The sequence below is a fragment of the Canis lupus genome, chromosome 35, assembly GCF_003254725.2.
Source record: "Canis lupus dingo isolate Sandy chromosome 35, ASM325472v2, whole genome shotgun sequence".
NCBI lineage: Eukaryota > Metazoa > Chordata > Mammalia > Carnivora > Canidae > Canis > Canis lupus.
The window spans coordinates 13,586,875-13,612,017 of NC_064277.1; the positions used below are offsets into that span (position 1 = coordinate 13,586,875).

The 25,143-nt window shown below is 46.7% G+C and overlaps 1 protein-coding gene across 1 annotated transcript; it reads left to right on the forward strand.

Annotated features, from left to right (window-relative positions):
• Window positions 1-934: 934 nt before the first annotated feature.
• CD83 (CD83 molecule) lies at window positions 935-19,740 on the forward strand. The gene is given in 6 exon segments (XM_025444080.3): window positions 935-1,066; window positions 1,166-1,281; window positions 14,643-14,847; window positions 17,215-17,270; window positions 17,272-17,319; window positions 18,581-19,740. Coding segments are annotated over 6 exon segments (591 nt in total). The 5' UTR covers window positions 935-1,029; the 3' UTR covers window positions 18,710-19,740.
• The last annotated feature ends 5,403 nt before the right edge of the window (window positions 19,741-25,143 follow it).

The following is a 25,143-nucleotide window of genomic DNA, read 5'->3' on the forward strand; positions in this document are numbered from 1 at the left end:
CAGGAGAGACTAACTCTGGGAAACAAAACAACCAAAAGGTTGCAGAAGGGGAGGTGGGTGGGGGGATAGGGTAACTGGGTGATGGGCATAAAATAAAGGAAGGCACATGATGAGATGAGCCCTGGGTGCTACACTCTATGTTGGCCAATTGAGTTCAAATAACATTAAAAAAAAAAAAAAAAAAAGAAATAAAAATAGCTATGTGTGCACCGAAGCTAAGACACCGAAGTACTAACAGAATTTACTTCTGGATGAATAGAAGGTGATTTCTATTTTCTTCTGTTGTTTTATTTTGGTCTTTCCCCCCAAACTGTGTGTGTGTGTGCGTGTTTTAATAGGAGAGGTTCTCCTTTGGCTGAAACCGTTTGGACAGGCGGACCTGACGACCCAGGCCAGAAGGCAGGGGGCCAGGGGCTCCGCCTCCGCGGGGAGCCTAAGGAGTCTCGGGTTACAGCAGCATCTGGGGAAGAGCGGGCCCCGGGTTCACCTCCGGCGTCACCACCCTCGCCTTCTGCGGGGGGCGACCCGGGCAGCGGCGCCACCTCTCTGGGTCTCGCCGGGCCCGCGTGGGGAGAGGGGACCGCCCCGGGCCGGCCCCGCCCGCGCTCGCCCGGAGCCTCGGCCCGGAGCCGTCCCGCGCGCCCCTTCGCCCGCAGAGCCCAGGCGGCCCGCGTTACGCGCGGGTGGCGATCGCCGCAGCCACGCGGACTCCGGGCCGCGGGGGCGTGGCGGGGGCGTGGCGGGGGCGTGGCCTGAGGCTCCCCGCGGGGGCGGGCGCGGGGCCGGGGGCGTGGCGGGGGCGTGGCCTGAGGCTCCCCGCGGGGGCGGGCGCGGGGCCGGGGGCGTGGCGGGGGCGTGGCGGGGGCGTGGCCTGAGGCTCCCCGCGGGGGCGGGCGCGGGGGCGGGCGCGGGGGCGGGCGGGCCGCCGGGAGCGGGGGATTCCCCGGGGCTGGCGCCGGGGGAAGTCCCTGCGCGCGGGTACAAGAGAGCGGCGCGGCGGAGCGCTCCCCAGGCCGGCAGTCCCCAGCCATGTCGCGCGGCCTCCGGCTCCTGCTCCTGAGCTGCGGTAGGACCCCAGACGCCTGTGGGCGCCCCCACCCCGGGGACCCCGGGGCCCCCCGTCCCCTCTCGCTGGCTCACGCCGCTCTCTCTGTCCCCCGTGCAGCCTGCAGCCTGGCGCCCGCGGCGCGGGAGGTGAAGGTGGCTTGCTCCGAGGCGGTGGACTTGCCGTGCGCCGTCCGCAGGGAGCCCCGGGGCCCCTACGACGTGTCCTGGGCCAAGGTAAGCGCGGCGCTGCCCGCGGGCTCGCGCGCGGCCACCCCCGAGGGCTGCGACCCTGTGTCCCCCGCCGGCCTCCGAGCCCCGGGCCTCCCCGCGGCCCCCTCCCCGGCTCCTGCATCTGCTCAGAGGTTGCTCCCCGGGGACCTAATCCTCGTCCTGCCCCCGGAGGTGGCGGGGGAGGAACGATCCCGAGAAGCCGATGGGAAGGCGGAGACTCTCATTTGGATGAATCCGGGAGGCCACCTGTGGTTGTGGCCCGCGGCGGACCTGGGTATCCGGCAGGAGGCGTGTCCCCAGATTTCTGATTTCTGGTGTTTGGGGACTGTGATGCCCGGAGTTCGGGGCAGGGAGGCAAGGGCGAGGCGCTTGGCGAGGAAGGCCTGAGACGCAGGCTGCCGTGGTCGAGGCTTGCTGCCCGGGGAGTAGTTGTGTGTCGGCCACCCCCACCCCTTTGTGGGCTACCCTGGCCCCTCGCCGGTCGCTGCCGCTTGGCGCTTCCCCCCCCCCCTCCCCAGGCCCCGCCAGGGGGGCGCCTGGGACCGCGCGCGAGCAGAGCAGCGCTCACTGCAGCAGCAGCCAGCGTCGCTGTGAAGAGAAGGGAGTTGCTCTGGGGCGTTTTTTTTTTTAAGGATTCTGCTCAACTGGAACATTTTCAGATGCTGAGACTGCGGTTCTGGCGCCTTTGCAAAGCCAAGCAGCCCCTGCTCTGTCGCTCACCTCCATGCTTGAGGTTAGGGCCCCCAGGGCACCTCTAGCTTCAGCCAAGTGCATGTGACAGCCTAGCCTTGCTCCACAGCTCTGATTGAAACTCCTGGCCTTAGAGGACATCTCTGCGTTTGCTGCTTTCCACAGAGTGCAGGGCTCTTCTACCCTCAAAAAAAACCAAAACAAAAACAAAAACAAAACAAATTGCTAACAAAACCTGCATCTGGCCAGTTAGCCAGGCAGCATAGGACAGTTATCTCTTGGGGGTGTGTGTGTGTGTGCACGTGTGTGCATGCATGCACGTGCAGGCATGTGTGTGACTCCTCTCCTGGCTAGATTTCAGTTTCCCGGATGGTGCTGCACACTGCTTTTGTGTATTCTGCACAACACCAGCCTTTGCCCTGCTAATCGGGAAGGTGCTCAGTGAATTCAGGCTGGCACTCGGTGGGTTAGGTACACTGGCCATGTTGCTGCTGCCTTGGAGCTTGGTACTGTGTATGAAAGTAGGTTTGTGATCATTCTGACTTCATTTCCACTTTATTCAGTGTGGGATCAGATAAGGGAACAATTCTGAAATCGTTCTTGTAGTAAAAACAACGGCGCGTAAAAAAAAGTATTGTAAAAACATGATTTGAAAAAACAAACAAACATGATTTGAGTGCTCTCTCTGTGCCGACCTCTGAGATGAATATTTTTTCTAATTTTTTTTTTTTAAAGATTGTATTTATTTGAGAGACAGAGATAGCGACCCAGGTAGCACAAATGGGGAGAAGAGGGAGAAGCAGGCTCCTGGCTGAGCAGCGAGCCTGATGTGGGGCTAGATCCCAGGACTCTTGGATCATGACCCAAGCTGAAGGCAGACGCTTAGCCGACTGAGCCACCTAGGCACCCCCGAGGTAAGTATTTACTGTACTATCCCAATGGACTTAAGAAAGAAGTCCTGCTACTACTGTTCCCATTTTACACAGGAGGACACTGAACCTTAGGGAATGAAGCAATCCCACTCACTGTTCCGTAGCTGGCTCAATGACGGAGATGGGATTTGAATCAAGTAGCCTGAGTTTTTAGAGGCCTGTCTTGATGTCTCTGTTTTCTACCTCAGTTACTTAAAGAAAACAAAAGTGTCCTTGATCTAGCCGGGCAGGGACTTAGTTATCTTAAAGAAGAGGAGGTGGGGAAACATGAAACCACAATCTCTTCCTGAGAGGAATTTTAAAAAGAAAAATAATATTAATATCCCCAGGGGAGTAATTAAAAAGTACTCATGAAACAAGTAGATGGAATTTCAGACTGTAAAGTTCAGACAGTTGTCAAGGTAAATCTTCTTGCCCAAGGTCATTTGGAATGATGCAGTAAACCATAGCAATTAACCTTTGGCTTCTCCTTGGATGTCAGCTGATGATGTAACTCTGTAATGTATGGGCTTGGTTATTGAACACAGTTCTTCCATGATTTACCCTGAAGGTCTCTCAAAACTCTGTTAAAGAAAAAAAAAAGATTAGCAGTCTCTTGGCATTTTCTTTTTTTCTGTTGGATCATGGAATAGGATCATTGCAAAATCATACCATAGTTTATTTTTTGTTTTTTTAAAGAGGTAAACAGTGATCAAGTCGTGGTGGACAGGGAAGCTGTGCTATGCCAATAAACTATTCAGATACCTTGAAAGCAAAATGCATTGTTCCTTCAAGTACTTTTTAACAGGTCTCAGCATGTTCTGTAGATGTGGTTCTTTTCCAGCCCAGTAATTATACCTTTGTGTTGATTTTGTTTGTACAACAAAAGTGGACAGAGTATTCTGGGAATAAGGTCAGTGGTGAAATACTGAAATACTTGGTTTTACAGAAGATTAAGCAGCTTGTCTTTTTTCCCCACATACCTTTCTTGTAAAATGTTTTAGTGAACTGGAGAGGTAGCTCTAAAAGGAGGACTTTAAGCCTGATGAGCACAGCTAGCCTCGCTCATGTCACCTCCCTTGTCATCACTAGTGTTTGTCGGGCCTCTTTGCACAACTGTGGGCTGTGAGCAGAAGCAGAGCAGAGAGTCCCTTGGAGTGGGGTTTTTGGTTGTTTTTTTTTTGTTTTGTCTTGTTTTGAACCATCCACCAGATTGATTCACATTCTCACAGGGCTTCTACATATCACAATTATGGTTATAGTGACTCACAATTTAAAATTCCATGTACCACTCGGTTCTCCCGCACCATAGGGCATCCTGCCACTGTCCAATTGGCAGTGATTACTTGTGATTACCAAAGGATCCATGTAAACCATGTGTTTCTTATCATGTCCCTTTTACAGAAAGACCCAAAGCAGAGGGCATCCAATCAGTGTTTGAAACATTAGGGTGAGTGGGGGAAGAAACAGTGTCCATTTTATCCTCTGTTTCAAAGGTACAGTGAGAGGGGGTTGGGGGAGGCTTAATACATACACAAGGGGACATGGGGGAGCCAAGAGTGGGCGGAGATAGTCCAATGCCTCTTAACTGACTTACTTCCCATGGACCAATGTCCTTCTAACTGAGATCCATCATTGGGTCCTCCTCTTATCCTCTCCATATGTACCTGTTAAGGCAGAGTGGATGATTGAGAAGAAATAGAAATGTGCATACACATATCCATCTGGATTGTAGCTAAATTTAGCCTTCGAAGTTGTGAGTTGACTGTGGTTGTTTAGGGAGGTATTTTGAGAAAATATGCAAGCCGACTTTGGTCCAGCACTCTCTCTCATTGGCTGCGAGCGATGCAGGGAGTCTTTTATGTCTGCCGGGAGTAAGAACATCCATGGAAGGGCTACTCCTGTGCTTCGTGCTGAGCCTAAGCGGAGGCATGCTCTCTTTAATGAGGCTGCGCCAGGTTTGGAGGGAGAGGATGATACTGGATGGAGGGTTTGAGCATGCTGATGTTGGCTATTAATAATAACAAGCGGTTATTTATCAGGGAGACGTAGTACCATCTTGTATCACACGAGGAGCCCGGATAACCTATGTCGATGCATAACGAAAGAGGATATTTAGTGTCAACCTAGGATGACATTGCGGGGGTGAGGACAGAGATGCGTCACAAGACAAATGCCCTTTTCAGATTATTTCCAACGGAAGGAAGAAAGAGGAAGTCACACTGGTTTCAGAGGTCAGTCTTGATTTTGTAATAGTGAGAAGAGCCCCAGCTGCGGCAGATCATGGACTGTCCCCCTGGCCCTCGATGCTGGCCGAGAGCAGGTTCATGGTTTGCATGAAGCTGCTTCAAAAGTTCCAGGATAGTCAACCATGCAGAGCTTGCTTGTCCTGGATTTGTTGTGAAACCGTCTTCCATGTATGTTGCCAATCTCCTCTTCTGTGTAGTTGTATTTCCTGTCTCCATCATCTTGTGTGATAAAGCACCGCAAAGCAAGGAAGCATTGAGAGAAGCAGATCCCGTCATAGGGCCTGAGGGTGATGAATGGTCTGGGCAGATGTAATCTGTACAGACATAAATGCTGGTGGACTCACGAAGGAGCCAGTGTGTGCCACTCACTAGACCTCCTTGATTCTAGAGTTTTATCTGTTATAAGATAGAATTTAAGAGCACGTTTTTAGGAGAAAAAGGGAACAAACACACTAAACATAGAAGCACTGAAACATTGAAGCATGAAAACGATGTATGTAGTTAGCATTAAAGAAAAGTCATCCTGTGTACTTTGGCACCTATATTACGTGCCCTGGTTGAATCATTTTTATGGGCTTTACCTTAGGTCAAACCACGAAAGACATAAAGTTGGTTTTCAGAGGTCTCTTATATTTACACTTCATTAGTCAATATTTCTAAGTCCCAAGTGTGTTCCAAGCCCTGGGACTTGTGCTGGCCATCTTAAAATCAACAGGGAACTTTTGCCAGAGAACCATCTAGAGCAAAGGCAAGGAAAAGGAATCCACAACAAGCATTTTGGGGAACCAGTGGGGGGACTGGTGATCTGGAAGGGAGAATTACACAGGAGAGGGCTGGGGGATGTTACAAAGAAGGCTGGGATAGATGGTGAGGAACCTTGAATGCCCAACTATGATGGCTTGAACTCCTTTTGGTAGCAGGGAGTCATTGAAAATTTTTAAGCAAAGAGGATGATGTAATGACACAAATCTATAAAGAAAAGCGTATTTCTTGTGGTGAAAGACACACTCTGATTCATTCTGGAAGATGAGTCCCAGAGGGAGGCCTTGTTCCCTCACTACAGCAAAATCCAATCAGGTCAACTCAGCCAAGACGTCAGCACATTGCTGAAATTTACCTTCCTTTCTTTCCTGGCCACCCATTGTGTCCTCATGGTTCTACAGAGGAGTGGGCAATACAGCATGTGGCTGCCCTGGAGGGCTTCTAGAAGTCTCAGTCAGCTGTGAATGAGCCATCACTGAGATTTTGGGACAGTGACAAATCAGAGCAAAATTACTACAGTCTTTCAGTGTGCAAGAGAGTGAGGAAGAAGAAGGCAGCTGGGGGTTAAACAGAAATCGAACACTTATTTTCCATGAATAAAAGGGGGAACCTAGGTCATGTGAGAAACAGCATTATCTTAGTTCTATATTTGGTTATGTCACTACACAGAAGAGGAAGTTAGGAGAAGGTCTCAGTGATGTAAGGGAAGGTCTAGTGTAAAGCAGGGTTAAAAAGAGATTCATTACCTAAAAAAGGGTTTCTTCATCTGAAATCGTTTGCATAAGCTTTTCCTGGCCACTCCACTGATAACCCCAAATTTTCTACCAAAAGCTGTAGTCAAACCAGAGGTACTTCCCCAAGATTTAAAGAACACCCATAGACCTACTTGGATTTTTGTTTTTGCACTGGGGTCTATTTGGTTAAAATTCCCGTGTGGGTCATGTAATATTGGTACAGTCTTGGGAGCCCAAGGCTTATTTATATCACCTGGTGTTTTTGTCGAGACCAACTAGTCTACTGCATATTCTTGTCCCAAATCTCTAAGAGATGACAGATCCCAGAAGAGTGAGTAGTTGTTTAAGATTATAAATCCAGGTGGAGAAAACCTGCAGGAGAAAGGATGCCAGTTGCCATAAACAATTCATAATCACCTTGGACCAGACACTCTGGTTTCTCAATCAGATTAGGCCTGTATGTCTCACTTCCCTGAGGAGAGGGGAACATGTGAGCCCAAGGAACAAGAAGGACTGGTCTACATGTGGAGATATCTCCCTCTGTAACACATTTATTTATGGGGGCAGTTCAAAGTGTACCTGTGAGTAGCACCCTTTCAGTTGCGAAGCATTGTAATCCGGGCAAAACTCACTTAAAGTAAAGGGCATATATTAGTTCATATAGTCGAAATGGAAAAAACTTCAAAATTGTAATTCACACTTCAGTTATCTCTGGTGTTGTGGGTAAAATTGTTTCCCACAGAAAGATTATCCCTGGTATCTGCAAATGTGACCTTATATGGAAATAAGGTCTTTGCAGATGTCATCAATTTAAAGTGAGCTCATACTTGATTAGGGTGGGCCCTAATCCAGTGACTGGTGTCCTTATAAGAAAACAGAGATACAGACATGGCACACAGGGAGAACACCCTAAGGTGGAGGTAGTGACTGGATTGCTGTGTCCACAAGCCAAGGAATGCCAAGGATGGCTGGCAATGCCAGAAGCTTTAGGAATGAGGCACGAAACAGATTTTTCCCTAGAGCCTTCAGAGAGAGCCTGGCCCTGTCAGCACCTCGCTTGTGGACTTTTGGCCTCCAGAACTATGAGAAAATACTTTTCTTTATTTTTTACATTTTATTAAAACAATTTTAATTCCAGTATAGTTATCCCATAGTGTTATATTAGTTTCCGGTGTGCCATATAACAATTCAACAATTCTATACATTACTCAGTCCTCATCATGGTGAGTTATCCTTCATCCCCATCACCTATTTCCCCCATCCCCCCCCACCCACCTTTCCTCCGGTGACCTTCAGTTTCTTCTCTACAGTTAAGAGTCTGCTTTTTGTTTGTCTCTCTTTTCTTTTTTTGTTTCTTTCTTCTTTGTTCATTCATTTAGTTTCTTAAATTCCACATATGAGTGAAATCATATGGTGTTTGTCTTTCTCTGATTGACTTATTTCACTTTATATTATGCCATTTAGATATGTGTTGTTGCAAATGGCAAGATCTCATTCTTTTTTATGGCTGTATGTATGTATACACACACACCGTACATCTTCTTTATTCATTCATCTATCAATGTGGACACTTGGGGGGCTTCCATATTTTGGCTACTGTAAATAATGCTGTGGTAAGTGTAGTGATGCATACATCTTTTCAAATTAGCCTTTTCATCTTCTTTGGGTAAATACCCAGTAGTGGAAGTAGGGTAGTTCTTTTTTTTTTTTTTGGAAGTAGGGTAGTTCTATTTTTAATTTTTTGTGGCACCTCCATACTGTTTTCCACAGTGGCTGCACCAGTTTGGATTCCCACCAACAGTCCACGAGGGTTCTGAGAACATACATTTCTGTTAATTTAAGTCGCTCAGTTCATGGTACTTTGTTATGGCAACATAGGAAACAAATACAGCTGGATTTAGAGGTTCATGGATATCCCTAGGACGTGGTGTCTTTCTGTCCCTCAAGTCTTCTTTCTTCATATTAGTTTTATCATCAGCCTCCATCCACATGGCAGAGAGGTAATAGCTGATAGCTGCAGTCTTGTGTACCCTCTCGGGATCATGTGCAAAGGAAAAGATAGTGTCTCTCTTCTAATATCTCAACAAATGTCTGATTATATTTAAGTGGCTTTGATTGGGTCGTGTGGCTATCAGAGCCAATCTCTCTGGTCACAGATGTCAGGCCTGAGCTACATGTGCCTCTCTAGAACCAGGTGTAGTGCCCTCTGAAGGACGTGACTCGGAGTCATAGGAGTGCCCCTTCCAGGTCCAGCCGGACCTACAAGATGGCAAATGGAAGAAGGATGGTTTGCATGAACAATGAATGGGCAAATCCCAGTTCCAAAGAGTTTTGCCACATTTATTATCATGATGCTTTAGAAAATCCAGAATGTTGTGGATATTTTGGACACATTGTGGGTAGAAAAATAATTTTTCTTTAGAGCAGAGGTTGGAACTTCTAGAACAACGTTGCCAAGGAGGAGACGGGAAGTATCAGCAGGAAAGAATGACCAAGAACATGGATAGAATGGAAAGCTATGAGACATAAGAACAAATTCTATGACCAGCCTTACCAATTGTAAAGCACTTTCATGTATTTTCCCTTTTGATACTTAAAATAGCTTCATGTGGCAAGTAAGAGAGTCACAGTTGGGGAAATGAGACTCAGAGATGAGGTACTTTACTGAAGAAGACCCAGCTAACTGACCACGAATCTGGACTTTGGGCCTTCGATTCCAAAGCCAGTGCCCTTGTAACTCCCTTGTTTTCTCTAAAATTTACTCATTCACTCAGCAAATGCTCTTTGAATAATTCCAATGTGCTGGGAACTATTTAGAATGTGGGCTGGGAAAATGAGAGAGAAGAGTAACATGTTTAGGGCTCCGTGTGTGATGAACAGACACTATGCCATACCATCCGCGCCCATCATCATGGATGTCTTCACACCACCCTGATGAGATGCAATTACCCTAGTGTCCACTGAGCAGATGGGAGCCCAAGAGCTGTTTGGTCAGTAGGCCAAGAGCAGAACTAGCCATGGTAGGACTGGAGTTTGCTTTCAGGTCTGTTTGACTCCAAAACCTGTGCTCTTAATTACGTTGCCTCTGCCATACTCATAACTCTCTTAGCAGCCATAAATTCAGCTCTGTCTATTAGACCCAGTAAATTTCAAAGTGGAAAATCATTTTTCCAATAAAACTACACTTAGAAAAAAACGATGTTAATGCGCATACATTCTACCCTCATTATGACATCAACCTCCGAGCCAAACTATTTTGCACGTTATAAAGAGCTGTTTTTATGATGAATGGGGATTATATTGGCACTTTAATTGAGTTAGAAACCAAGGTACATGAAAGTTAGTGCATGAGAAATGCAATAAAGAAAAAGCTGTTCAGTGTGATTGGAATATAGCAGATTACTCTCAAACCATGTTTAAATACATAACGTCCATACCTTTAAATACATTTAATCAAATTGTTGAGTTAAATATTTATATGTATATATAAGCACACACATTTTGCCCATCAGAAAAAAAAAATCTCTTCCTTTTCTTCTAGTTTTCTATCACATTCTTAACAGATCTCATGTCTGGTAAATTTGAATTCCAGGTTTGTGATCTAAATCCTTTCTTTGCTGTAGGTATGGAACAATTACTCTCTTCTATTTAAACATGGTAATCTAGAAGGTGAGCATGTATTTGGATAAAATTATTTAAACTTAAAAAAATAACTTTCTACCATAATAGGATTTTTGACTGAAATATTAGTTCAATTTCAAACATATTAAATCTTTATTTGATTTCTTTTATTCGACTTCAAATTTGTCCATCATTTAAAAAACTCCACTTAATTCACATGCCCTTAAAATTAATTCTTGTATTTGCTTGCTTTAGCGTTGAGCAAATTAAAGAGTTTATTTAATTTGGGGCTTGTGGTTTCCTTAAGGTCAAATCTCCATTTTAGAGAGAGAATATGCTGCTTAAATTATTTAGTCTTCTAGAGGGCCTTGAGACAAATCAAATATCCTTCGGCTTTCTGAAAATGAGATGTCCTGTATTTTACCCTTCTCTAATCCAATCAAAAATATAGAATTGTCAGCGTAAGAGTTAATGCATGGAGAGTGGATTTTTAAAACATAATTGGGATGAGTGTTTTGAGGAATTAATTTGCCCAAATCGTGTTGTGGTTTAGCACACTACAATATTAGCTTTGTAAAGTACGCATTAAATAGTCCCCATCAATTATGCTTGGCTGTGAATGAATCTGAGGGTTCCTTTTGTTATAAATTACTATTTCCTAAAATGCTTTTGCAGAGAGGCAATGAAACACTTTCAGATTTGGAATGTTTAAGAGCTGTTCTTTGCCAGTGGTTGATTTTGAGCCAGCTCAAATGTTTATAAGAACTCATAAAACAAAGCAAAGTTGAGGATGGCCCATGTGCTGGTTGCTTCATTGGCCTCTTTCTGAAAGTCTCCTCCGGTTCTTGAATGGTGCAGCTCTTGCCACAGCAGACTCACCTGGTAGCTGCTTGGGCACAGAACTGAAGTTAATGATCTGAACTTTTGCATAAAAAGTCTCTCAGTACTGGTGGTACCTGCTTGCATTTTGAGCGTGCAACACGAACATAAAATCTACGACTATTTTTGCAGCTGTAGGCAAGTCCCAGAATCCCCAGATGGAGTCACATGAGAAGGTTTATCTCGAAATGGCATAAAGAAGGGATGGAATAGGCGTTGTGTGTACCTACAGCTTGAAGCTAGAGGGAGCATTCTGAAATGTTTCCAGGTGCATTGTGTGAATTCACAGAGGGTTCCTTCTGCGGTAGTTAGTCATCAGGCAAAGACCGCTGCTCATGACTTTAGCAAGAGTTCCCAAGTTCAACCAGTAAGTTTTCTGGGTCTTTCAGGAAAAGCCAGGAAGAGGTTGCAAGATGGCCTCAATGAGAGTTGAGATATTTTGTGATGACCCCACGGATGGGTGTGATGGATCAATCAAAATTCTGTAGGTTGCTTTGGCACTCCTTGTTCTGCCTTTCTGTCTGCCCTCTGTTTTTCTCATGATCTCACTCTGCCTTTGTTTTGCTGGTTGAAAATAACTAGAGGCCACTGGAGGTTTAGCCACAGGCCCATGGAAATCTGACCATCAAATAAGCGACTGTTCACTGTTGTTACTGCTGATTTTTAAAGGGAATTCTTTTCTGCAAATAGGTGGAAGGCCACCGCCAGCCAGCATTGATCATCTGCACACACTCGCTTCAGCCGGCATGATAATAGGGCCACTTTTTATAAATAAACATAATAGTTTATGTTTCCGCCCCTTCCAGAGGGGTCTGCAGTGTTGATCTTGACTTTCAGATGGATCTTTCTGAGTTGAGAGAAGGATCACTGGATGGGACCAGGGGACCCCAAGGAGAAACCCGGAGATCAATAATCTCAAAATATTTGCTGCAACCAAGTTTCCGTCCTTCCAGATGCAAGGTTTTTAGCAAAGCAGAGTCCGCTGAAATCTATTAGAAATAAACCTGAGTTGATGTATTTGGAGGTAAATTCAGGAAAGAAAAGCAGGATGAGACATCAGTGGAGACTGCAGAGACTGGGCTGAGTTCGTTCAAACTGGTCTCGTGGAGGTGTGAGGGCAGATCTCGGGACACATGGGCCCTGGGGTCCTGGGCACCTGCCCCTCAGTAGCGCTGGTAGGAGGGAGCCCCTCTGCCACGTGTGGAGGAGGGGACAGGCATGAACACACGATGAGGCTGCAGTTTTTGGTTCAGTTAGGCTTGAAAAGGGAAAACCTGGGTTAAATTGGATGTTTAACCACACACATGCACTACACATGCCACACACACCAGATTCAGTTGGATGGCTTTAGCCCCTCCTAACTTTCCTTGGGCACTCCTTGTTTTTTGCTTTATTTTTGAACATCTAAAGGCTCCAGTCTGTAGATCCTTGATTATTTAGGAAGGGACCTTTCAACACAAGAAGAACCGTCAAGAAATGGGATTTACTTTCATAGACTCTGCCTGAGAGAAGCCATTAGTCTCAGCCCCGTGTGCTGGCAGTGAGTGGAGCAGGGTTCCTTGCGGGAGCGGTAAATCTGCCACCAGATGTCTCTGTAGCCCGCTCCGCAGAATGCTAACAAGCATAACCAGCACCGAAGGCGAAGGCGGTGGAAGCTGGAGCCCTGGCTTTCTCTTGACCTGGAGGTGCATTCCCTCACCTAGTAAATTAAGCAGAAGCCACTGAGTGTGTGTAGTACATGGTGTGTGTTGTGTGTGGAGTACGCACGTGTGGGTTGCATATGTGTAGTGTGTGGGGTGTGTGTATAGTGTGTGTGTAGTGCATGTGTGCTGTGTGTGTAGCGTGTGTACAGCATGCGTGTAGTATGTTTGCAGTGTGTGCTGTGTGTGTAGTGTGTATGTAGTGTGTGTGTGGTGCGTGTAGTGCATGAATAGTGTGTGTGGTGTTTGTAGAGTGCATGTGTGTTGTGTGTGTTGTGTGTGTATGTGTACAGCATGTGTGTAATATTTTTGTGGCATGTGGTGTGTGTAATGTATAGTGTGCGTAATGTGTGTGCAGCAAGTGTGTAGTGTGTGTGCCGTGTGTGTGTAGTGCACGTATAGTGTGTGTAGTGTGTGTATAGTGCGTGTGTGTTGTGTGCGTATGTGTATAGCACGTGTGTAGTATTTTTGGCGTGTGCAATGTATAGTGTGTGTAATGTGTGTGCAGCACGTGTGTAGTGTGTGCTGTGTGTGTACCGAGTGTGTGCGTGTTCTTCCCTGAGCTGCCCCTGCCTCACTGGTTGCTGCTTCTCCGCACCGATGGCCCTTGGAGAGCGGAAGAGGAGTTGCCGCCTCCCAGCCCAGAGTAACCGCGGGGAAAGGCAGGTGAAGGCACGGCAGTGAGACCTGCTAGTCGCTGTGTCTTTCCCTGGGGTGGCTCCTTGGTGCTGTCCCTGTGGTAGGGACAGGTAAGGAATGCCACTGAGTCTCATGCTCCCTGCTGGTCCCTGGCCATCCAGCCAAGGGCAAGGGCTGTCCCTGAGCTCTGAGAACAACGACTTGCCTTCCCCATTTGTGTAAATCAGTTTTAGAAGCTGGAAAACATTTCAGTGGAGGACCAGCGGGCAAGCTACTTAGGCAAACTGAAAGTCTATCTGGGAGAATGTGGTGGTAATGTGGTGGCCTAATCTCTGAAGTACTAGATGATGAAAAGACCCCACCGATTTGACCAAGAAGATAGTTCAGGGAGAGAGACCCAGCCAGGTTAGGTGGGCTGAATTTGGCATCTCCCACGGTCAGGCTGGTCTGTCCTGGCTACGAAAATTTAAGCGGTCAGTGTCCTTCCATGTACATCTTGGTATGACCAGCACATGATCTGACATGTAAAGTGTCCACATGGCACCGCTGCCAGCTGCCTTCCCGCCCTGGCAGAGAGGCAGGGTGCTACGACCTGTGACATCATGCGCGGCCCCACAGATAACCCAGGTTTGGAAGAACAAGATGTCCACTTAGAGGGGGTGTTTCTGATGCATCTCTGTGCTTTTCACTGGGGTTGTCGGGCAGTGGTTTGTAGTTTAGGAGCATTTCCAGACAAAGAGCTGAGATACAAAACTAGGAATCAATCAGTGGGTGAGTTGATATCTGAAGAACACAAGAGAACATTTAATACAGAACGATCAGCAACAAAATGGGACTCAAAGTGATTCACGTACTTCATCTCATAACCCTTGTCAGCACGTCGTTATCGTCAGCAGCAGCACTCTGCTTTGTCGGGGCTGGAAGCTGGGGTACGCAGGATCATGAAATTCGAGCCTGATCTGATTCCAGAAAACAGAGCCTTAAAGAATTTTCATAGATTTTTCTCCTCCTCCCCTGAAGGTCATATGTACATAATATTTTGTTAAAAAAAAAAAAAAAACTAGCTGAGGATGGATGTTATGAAACCCAGAGGTGGAACCCTGGTGGTGGTGGCGGGGTCGGGGAGCAGTGTTTGCAGGCTCCGTCACAGCCTGATGCAGTGGGATTCTCTTTCAACAGCTCACAGAGGGCGGCGAGGAGAAGATTGAGGAGCTCCGGGACGGTCTGCACTCTCAGAAGGAAGGCTCCTTAGCGGCCCCCGAGGAAAGGCTGCACTTGAAGATCCGAAACACTACCACCTCCGACTCAGGGACATACAGGTGCACCGTGGAGGAGCTGGACGGGCAGAGAAACCAAAGCGGCACTGTGACCTTGAAGGTGACAGGTGAGGTGACCTCTGTACCTGGTCCCTCCTGGCAGCAGGGGTGTGCACTTGCAGTCGGGTCCTCGGACTCATCCTCTCGACTGGAGTCTGACCCAGAGCTTCAGATCCTGTCTGTGGCTCAAAGCTGAATTCTCCTGCGAGTGTCAGAACTTTTTCCCTCCCTCCCCCCTCCCTCCCTCCCTTCCTTCCTTCCTTCCTTCCTTCCTTCCTTCCTTCCTTCCTTCCTTCCTTCCTTCCTTAATAAGGACAGATCTACCCTAGTCGGACAGATGCCAAATGTAGCCAAACCACTAATCCGGGTGTTGTTGATTCATACAAGAGCCCTTTGAAGCAAATAGGAAGTATCTCAGACTAATTTTTGGAGGACAGAGAAACTGTGTAGTCCAGAACACATCAGGTTACTGTATGATATTCCGCTCGCTTGCGCCTTCTCACCCGGCCTAAGGGGGCTGTATCATGTGGCCACCTTTCTACCATGAGAATAGCATTTCCCTCCCATTTACAGTAATTACATTGCCCAATACCTCAACTCAAGAAATAGCGAGAAAATAATGTTCCAGTGATAGAATACACGTTTTTGCTCTATGCAGTAATACCAAGAAGTGAGCTCCAGGACGAGGATTATCTCTTTGGATTTTTTCCCCCCATTATTTTTCTTTATGGAGCTTAAAATAAGCCTTGCCTTTGACTTTTGCCCAGTGCTTTTTCGTGGCTGAGGCTTGAAATGACAAACACGTTGTTGTCACAAGAGTGCCTGATTTTTGTACCATAATGACTTTCTCCTTTTAGCGGGAATCTGACTTAAGAATATTAGTTTTTTCACAAGAACACGGTCGCTGTGTAGGGCTCACCATACACACACACACATACACGCACGCACACACCCTGCCCTTCTCAGTCTGGGGCCCCTTCTGCTGCTTTTGTTTGTCTTCACGCCCTAGCTCCACTGGACACCACACGCTGGCTGCTGTTCTTCGCCGCGCCAGCCCCACAGGAGGCTGTCCGTGAATACTCGCACTTGCGAGAGTGATGGAGGAGAGCCACCTTGCAGGGGACAGCAGAGAGAGGAAGGCATGTGGTGTGGGGAGTGGAGCTGAGAGAAATGGAGAACAGCTGCCTTCCTCTCCTTTGTTTTCCCGAGGCCAACATTGCCTGTGAGCTCGCTGGTCAGACTCTGGAGTCACTTGGATCTGGTTCAGTTAGGAGCGATGGCACTTGAGTGTGTTGACCTTGGGCCACTCTCAGTTCTCTCATCTCTCAGATGGGGGCGAACACGTCTCCCACAAGCGCTGATGGTGAAGGTTGAATGGGATGTCACACAAAAGTGCCTTGTCCCGTGCCTGGAGTACATGGAGTGTCGCATAAATGTTAGGAGCCATTAGGACAGTCGCTCTCCACCTTTCTTTTCTTGAGTCATGGACCGTGGCGTGAACCCATCCCACCCCTGCTATTGAAGTTTTGAATCCAGCCTCACAGGTTGCCAGCTATACCAAGGCCCATTCAGGGCCCCAGGGAGGATCCCCTTGCCCACCCCCCACCCCCACCCCCCAGTTGTCTGCATCCACCTGCTCCTGCCTGGGCCTTCCAGCAGATCCAGCACACATTGCATGTCACATCTGAGTGAGGGCTGGCTGTCCCTTCCACGTCTCCTCCTGGGCTGAAGGCCTGGCTCCTCCTTCCTTTGCGTCCCCAAGTGCTGCAGCCACAGGGGAGCCCCTAGCCCACCTTTGCTGCCGGCCTTGGCAGAGGAGCTTTCATGATTCTATAAAAATGTGCCGACTTCTTCCTTCAGTACTAGCTGGGCAGCTTGCCTGCCTTGTTCCTTCAGCCCTAGTCCTCCTGAGGTGAGAACACCTAGCGTTCTGCACAGCACCACCGAAGCTAGGTAACTCAGATTAACAAATGGTGTGTCATCTGCTGTGAGGACATCAGAGAAGCCAGGATAGGCCCAGCACCTGAAGTGGAGGCAGATGGGCAGCAGGGTCAGTCTGGCCCGGACTCGCGGCTCCACCACCTGCCCTACTCCCGCAGCCTCTCTGCACCCTCTCTGCACCCCGAGCCCTTCATCTGTAGGATGGGGATCCTCAGGCCTGCCTCCTGTGATTGAGATGTTGTAGGCCCAGCCCATTGCACACAGCCAGGCACAGGTGCAGGTGCACAAGTAAGCACCAGCCGCTCCCGTCACTACTGTCACGGCTGTTGCTCTTGCTCTTCTTTCCCAGTGGCACAGACGTGAGCTTAGGAGTGGAAGACAAGCAGAACTGAAAAAACACCAGCGCAAAGCATTCTCAGCTTTTTATCATGGTAGGAAAGTCCTGTTAAATGGCTTCACATTTTACTCTTTTTTTTTTTTTTTTTTTTTTTAAGGATGCCCTAAGGAACGCAAAGAGACTTTTCAGAAATACAGAGCTGAGATTGTACTGCCTGCTGGCTCTGGTCGTCTTCTACTTAACACTCATTATTTTCACTTGTGTAAGTATCTTTTTAAAAACACCTATTATTATGAAAAGAACACCCAGGGTGCCAATCTGAATATATTTGGTAGATAGTGTGAATCATTTAATGGTGGCGAGAGATGTTCTTCTCTGAACCCTGCATTTGTCGAGCACACTCCCCCCACCTGCACCGTGAAGATCATTGCTGGAAGGGCCCCACTTGTTTTCAATCTGCTTGGTCTGCACACAGCACTGCAAGGAGAAAACAAAATAAGGTGTGTGAGGAAGGTTTGAGAAAGGCCTGGTGGGTACAATGGTAGAAAGCACAGCACCGACTTCCCACCGTCCTGGGGCAGAGGCACCCCTCTTCCCAGAGGCTGGTTACCCTGCACAGCCACGGTGGTAGATCAGTCTCTATCTCCTGTTCTTGAACTATTTCCTTCTGGTGGGTTCTCCTCTTATATTTTTGGAACTTCCACCCACTGCTTGAGAATTAACCCTGAGAAGCCAGGGTAGTGGGGTATATACAGGGAGTGTCCTGGGATGGAGGATGGCTGGCCAGGACTTAAATGTCCTTGGCATGCCCTTGAGCTATTGGTAGCAGACCCTCCAGCTCAAAGACCCTGAACCTCTTTCTGCACGGTTGCACACCTTGGTTTCCCAAAGTTGTAGGGGACCAAGGCCAGCTCTGGTCCTGACCCACTAGGAGGTGATCTGTCCTGTATGTCTCAATGCCATCAGGATGGACTGGCTACTTAGGGACCAGGACAGAGCTCATCCAAGAGCTATCTCTGGGCCAGTGCTTTTCACTCATTGGCCCCCTCCATTCACTTCCTTGTCTCTCTGGCCATGTACTTCTCTCTTGGGTGCTATTTTGAACATCTGTCCATCTAAAGACCCCAGGGAGCACCTACTGTGTACAGGCACTAAGCTAGGCACTGGCAGGGGACATAAAAAGATTATAAGACATAGTTCCTGCCCTCCAGGAGCTTTCAATTTGGTCATTAGAGTCATTTGCACGCAAGATAATTGGAATTACTGGAGAGTAAATTTTAAAAATGAGTGACTTTAGTTTCTTGTTGGCAAATGATTTTCTAGGCAGATAACAAACAGTAGGGGCTTGAAATGGCCTCGGTCTGTAGTCAGAGCATCTTCTGGTCAGTCTGGAGCTGCCAGTGAAATAGTACGAACCCACTTGTAGAGTGAGTGAGGCTGCCAGAATGAGCTGGCCAGCCAGCATTAAGGGAATGATGCATTTTCTCAGTTATTAATTTCTCAACTTAACTCTTATTTTTCAGAAGTTTGCACAACAACAGAGTATTTTTCCAGATTTTTCTAAGCCTCGCATGGAACGAGCTTTTCTCCCGGTCACCTCCCCACATAAGCATTTGGAGTCAGTGACTTTTCACAAGACAGAAGTGGTATGAGCAGGATCTCTGCAGGTTGTTTTTCCTAAAGGCGAAGAAGGCTCAGTGGTGTGCCTGTATGTCCCACAGGACAAGAGAAGAATGAGCCCCCACACCGAAGAAGGCATTCCTTCCTGTGAAGTCCTTCTGAAATCCCTGACAGCAGGTCCCGGCCCACTTTTTGTGAGCAGGACTTTGGAAGCCATTACATGACCATGTAGCATGGGGCCACCTGCAGGGAGTCCCTCGTGCTGCTGCTTCACAGCTACCTTTTAGCATTTTTCTCAGCTATCTGGTCAACCTCTTGGAAATCTTTTCAGTCATATACAAGCTATGGTGAGACACAGTTGGAAAAGGGTCTTGGGAAATTCTGATGCCTGGAGCTGGCCCTGTGATAGACTCTCGACGACTGCCGTCCTCTGCACATCTGGGAAACATCTTTTTGAATTTGCTGTGTTTTCTTGTACTAACCCAGATGGTTTATGTCTGGGAGAAATCGACAGGCCAAACTGTAAGACAGTGGGGAATATTTAGCAAATAATTTCCTGGTGTGAAGGCTCTGCTAGAACTAAGGAGTATTTCTGTACATAGAAATAACAAGTTGATGAAGTGTTCCCCAATGGGGCTTTTTCATCTGGGAAAGACACCCATAAGGAAGCAATAAAGAAGAGTGCCACATTTATTTTTAAATCCATAGATACCTGTCAAAGAAGGATTTGTCTTGTTTTCTCCTTTAGAAATCTACATCTGTAGTTGTCAGGGCTGACAGACAAGTCACCTCAGTATGGAGAGTAAGTACAATGTCAGAGAAGCCAGAGAACATGACCACAGGATAGTGAGCTAGGTGATGACCTGATGGAAATGTTGGGCCGATTGTGTAATCTGGGCTCTAGCCCGTTGTCCCACTACCTGACTGTATGATCTCAATCATGGTCTTCATGATTTCTACTTTTTCAATGGTAAACCGAAAGGTTGTTGTCTGAGTAGATTGCAATAACATATGTGGAAATGCTTTGGAAAAGCATAAAGCACTATAAAAATTTGAAGCTCTATTGGGTCATTATCCTTATTATTACAGTGGTGTTCTGAGCCTGAGAGAATGCCTTTCATTTTTCATGTTTTCCGTCATTCCAAACAAAGAAAGCCACAAATAAGACCTTCCCATAGTCTTCTAGGAGTTCTTCTGGGGAAGTAGGGAGGCCAGTGAGTGACACAGCAGCTAAAAGTACTCCAAGATATGGACACACAGGAACCACTGGTCCATGGGGACAAGGGAGTCCATAAAATGCTATATCGACATTTTGATAGTTGTTGGGTTTCTTTTATAAAACTTGGCCCTTTCCCAACTTGCTTTCCAAAGAGATTTGATCCCATGAGTAGTGTGTGGATGGCCCACACTGATATTAGGGAGTCAAAGGAAAGCCAAGATAATTCCATGTTCTTGCTTCTTTGTCACATCCTTCATGTCATGAGATGAGTGCATGTGAATAGGGAGTGTTCTTTTTTTATATTTAAAACTACTCATAAAATGTTGGAATAAGTGCTAAGATATCTGTAAACTAGTTTGAGAACCAGAACCCAAGATGAAGTTCTAGAGATGTCACATTGGCTGAGCCCTTCCTCAGGGAGGGTGTTTATGGCAGGTGGACCTCTATGCAACAGCACCCCCTTGTGCCCGAGGATGCCCTGAATCTATCCTCCTAGTTGCCTTGCCACTACGTAGCCCATGATCATTTGACTACATGCATGACCACTGGCCTGGGGATTGAAAGAATGGGGGTTTTGACTTCAGAAGGATGTGTACAATCAGAGTCTCTGTACCTGGGATTTCTCAGGTTTCACTCAAGATTCTCAGATAGATCCATTACCCTCAAAATGATAGGAGCAGCCTAGTACAGGTGGTTATAATAGTTGTAAAAGTATAGGTGAATCCTCTTTGGAACATGGCTCTTTATAAAGATGAAGGTTCATAAAATGTAAAAGCTGTAGATTCCCTTTCAGTGGAATCAACTCCCTTCCCAAATGCTTTACCAAAAGTGCTGGGGAGACCATTGGCATGGTAATTAAGAGCTCCTTACCCAGGTTTGAAGCAAAACTGACAAATTTTGCCCCTTTGGCAGCCTAAGCTGGCAGATCTCTAGACTAAGAATAAGAACATTGTCTGCCTAATAAGTGTGTTGTGAAGATTAAATGAGGTAAGAGGTCTAAGAGCTGAGCCCAGCATCTGGCAAATAGTAAGCCTTAGAGTAATATTAGAACAAGAAAGAACAAAAATGGCAGCAGAGAAGGTGGCAGTGGCCATGAATCTTTGACAAAGTGCTTCTGTTAAAAGGAAGGAATTGACTTGGTATGGAAGGCATGTTGCTTTCAGAGGATAAATACACAATGAAACCAAATGCTTAAAAAAAAAAAAAGAAAGAAACCAAATGCTTCGTGGCCATTAGGGTTACAGTTCAGGAAAGAGGAGGATGGGGGGCACCCTTCATTAGCTTGCGTTGATTCAGGCTAAAAACATCATGGAGAAATCAGACTCCACAGTTTGCACCTACTGTTTGGTATGAGAAAAGATTATGTGTGTGTGTGTGTGTGTGCGTGCGCGCAAGAGAGAGCAGAGTAAGTTGGGTAGGGCAGGATTTATCAAGGACAGTGAACTGCCTTGATCGAAGAAGGGAGATGATCATATTTGTTTTTGTCTCCACTGCCAGGGAAAGCTTGATTCTCCAGGCCCTCCTTTGTCTATGGAGTTAGATCTATAGTTCAAATAATTTCACCTTGGGATGTCCCAAGACACAAATACAGACATGAGTATCAGCTCCACATCTTTCCAAAAGACAGCCTGTGGTTTTTGTTTTCATAAAAATTCTTAGGAGGTTTCATCATAGAAAACACTGAGCTGCACTCACAGAACCCAACAGAGCCCGATTATTTGCTGGGGTTGCAGGAGAAGGGATCTAGCCACAGCCTGTGGACATAGAGTATGTGAGGCTCATGTGTTCAACCCCATAGCTCAGGGACAGTAGGAGTCTCAGAATAATGCTCTGGTTCTCCCGCCCTTCCTTCATTGGCAACTTTATTTGGCTGGATTAACTGGATAGTTGTTTGATACTCCATCTTTCCTACGTAAAAACATCAAAAGGCATAAAAATCCTAGTCTAGGAGCTGCTTGCTTAATTCAGCAGCAATTAATCCGTCACAGTTTTACAACTGATTGTTTGCAGAGCCAGAAATGATCGAATTGGTTGGTAAAATACAATCAATCAACTCTTTGGTCAGAGTCTATTATTACTATTTATTCACTTAAGACTGTGTTTGTTTTCTAACTTTCATTTTTAAATTACATAAGAAGTTAAAATTCTACCAACTGTAGAATTCTAACGCCTGGAGTGTCTTGTGTGGATGTGTGTGTTGAATGGGTAAAGTTAAATGTAAGTGCGTTTGCTGAGCGCTTACTTGGGACAAAGTACTACTGTAGGCATTCTGTGCTCTACTCAGAAAAAGCAAGACCCACCCTTCCATTCAAGAGCTTTAAGCACAGCTACCCGTTAACATTAGGCGACTATGCAAAGAAGAATGGGAACACAAAGGACTGTGGGAAGGTCCAACTTAATGTAGGAACTCCTTAGAAGAACTGATTCCATTTGAACTTGGACTTGAAAGATAAGCAAGATTTGGGGTGGTAGTGATGGGTACGGAAGGGCGGTGGGAATGGGAAAGACACACTCTCTAAAGCAAAAGGTAGAGCACACACTTGAACAGAGAATTGTATGAGGGTTTTGTAGGCAGAGAGGGACCCAGAGTCCAGGCCACATAGGGAGGAAGCAATAAAGGATGGTAGACAAGATTTTGTAGAGAATTTGTATGGCGGGACGGTAAGGAAGGATTCTGAATTGCGCAGCTGTAAGGTTAGACCCATTTCCAAGAAAATAACCAAAGAAGCCCAAAGTGAAGGATGAAACAAAGGAGCTGGAGAAGATGGGAAGCAGGAAGACCATCTGGGAGGCTGATGGAAGCCCGAAGAAACACAGCATGAGTAGGAGAGAAAGGGAGGAATGAAAAAGAGCTAATTCTTATGCTTTGTCATTTCTTTATTTTTCATTTTTACTATTATTATTATTTTTGCTTTGTCATTTCTACCTTCAGTCCTGGGTTTGCTTACAATCCTAGCTGCTGTAAACTTAGGTCTGCTTTCTTTTTTTAAAATAACAGAATGGGAAGAAAGAAGCCATCCCTTCTGTCCTGATCTCTCCATCACAGGTTGAATTTGAATCATCTTAGACCACAGAAAAGGCCCTTGTGTGTCACAGCCATTGTGGTAGCTCATAGGACCCTGGTGCTGCTGTAGTGACCAGATGTGGCATGGGTAAAACCGGTTTTATCCATCTTTGCGCCCACTCCTGCCTCAGTTTCCTTGTCTTAGCAGAATAGTCTGGGGTCTATTGACCAAATGATACTACATTTGGTCCACGGTTGGTTGATTCAGGGAACACGGAGTGCATCATCTGAGCTCTGCAGGTGTATGTTTTCCTGTGCTTACCACCACATAGTGAACGTTGTTTGCTTCTTTTGTTGGTTCGGAGCCCCTAGGCCTTTGTCCAGCTGATGACATGTTGCATAATTGCTCCTTAGCAAATTTGACATATAAAACCAGGCAGTTGGCTGACCAACAGACCCCGTCCAAAAAGCGTGATGATAAACCCAAAAGAGATACCTTCCTGGGAGCCTACTAGGTGGTGTGTGGCTAGCATGGGATGGGTATGAATATGTCTGCATGGAAAGTGATGCCACGTAACATGGTTTGTCTCCCCAGGACTTGACAAATGCCACAAGAGCCCCATTCTGTCTTTGAGGCAAGGCATTTCACTTGCAGACATAGTCTTTCTTTTCCACTTCTTTATTTCATTCTCCCCATGGGATCCCAGGCAGGCACACAGTTAGGTAACAAAGGACTATCAGGAAAACATCATCTAGGCAGGGTGTGTTTGTTTCCATGGTTCCTGAGAAGTTAGGGTGAAGGGAGGAGGGCAGAACTTGGCTCCTACAAGCAAATCTCTTCTTTTCTCCTTTCAATGCACGAACACGTACAGAATCCCTCTGGGCAAGGGAGACAGACCTCACTTAGTGGTTCATTTAGATTCTGCATGAGAAGAAGATATTGTTTTATTCTTCATGGTAAGAGGGGCTATTTCTTCAAATTGACCGTTTCCCCTCCTCACGCTTTGCCGAAGCAGCCTGTTTACAATCTACTCTTCTAGATTATGGTACTTAGTAGAGACAAGTAGAGAGAAATTCAGACACTGAAAAGCTTCGAGACATCCCGCAGAGTTGGAATGCTTTTTACAAAGGGGGAAAAAAAATCTGCAAATGTGTATGTACTTGCCTCTGCACCCGCAAGAGCCAGCTGGACAGCCCATAAACGGTTCCTATTCAGGAATAACAAAAGCCCATGTCAGAAGTCAAGGGACAGGAGGCTGAGAACTAATAATAATTTTGCACTTACACAGCAGTTTTCATCCGAAGACCTCAGAGTGCTTTATAAACATTAATTAAATTGCCCTGCAGCCCCGTGAGATGGCTGTGTATCACTATTTCCAATTTGCAGGGGGTGGAGGGAGGAGAGATGTATGCATGGAGTGAAGTTGGAACCGGGCCATGCTACAATGCACGTGGATTGTGGACTCAGAAAAAGCAGCGGGACCTTGTCCCCTATGAAGCCAAGGCTAGGGTCATGTGCCATGGTACCTGCTGGGCCGGGGAGGAGAGAGTCTGGCAGCAGAGCAGCTTAGGACCACTCCCCAGCGGGAGCCTCCTTATGCACAAAGTTAACAGGCGGCCACCTGCCCTGGGCTTGAAGGGAGCCGGCACATGTTCATCACCGCATGCCGGACTGCTGTTACTATAGACTCATTCCTTTAGTGGCATTTGGGATGGCAGGTCGGGGTCACTAGAGGTGCTGACTATGCCTACCTTGCAGTATAGCCGGGACGGTGGTGTGAAGGATTATGATGCCCTGCAGAAAAATACCACGGTCAATTACCAATATTTGCCCTGCACATGGGAAAAAGTAGTAGTGGGTTGGATTGTGTCCCCCCCACTCTACAAAGATACATTGAAGTCTGAGCCCCCAGCACATGTGCACAGGACCTTATTTGGAAATAGGGTCTTTGTAGATGTAATCAAGTTAGAATGAAGTCATATTAGACCAGAGTGGTCCCTAAATCCAATGATGAGAAAAAGGACATTTGGACACAGACACAGAGGAGAAGGCTATGTGAAGGTGGAGGCAGAGATTGGGGGCATGAGTCTAGGAGCCAAGGAAGGCCTAGGATTGCTGGCAACCACCAAAGCTAGAAAAGGCGAGGAAGGATTCTCCTCTAGAGTCTTCAGAGGGAGTGTGGCACAGCCAACATCTTGATTTCAGACTTTGAGCCTCCAGAACCATCAGAGAATTTCTATTA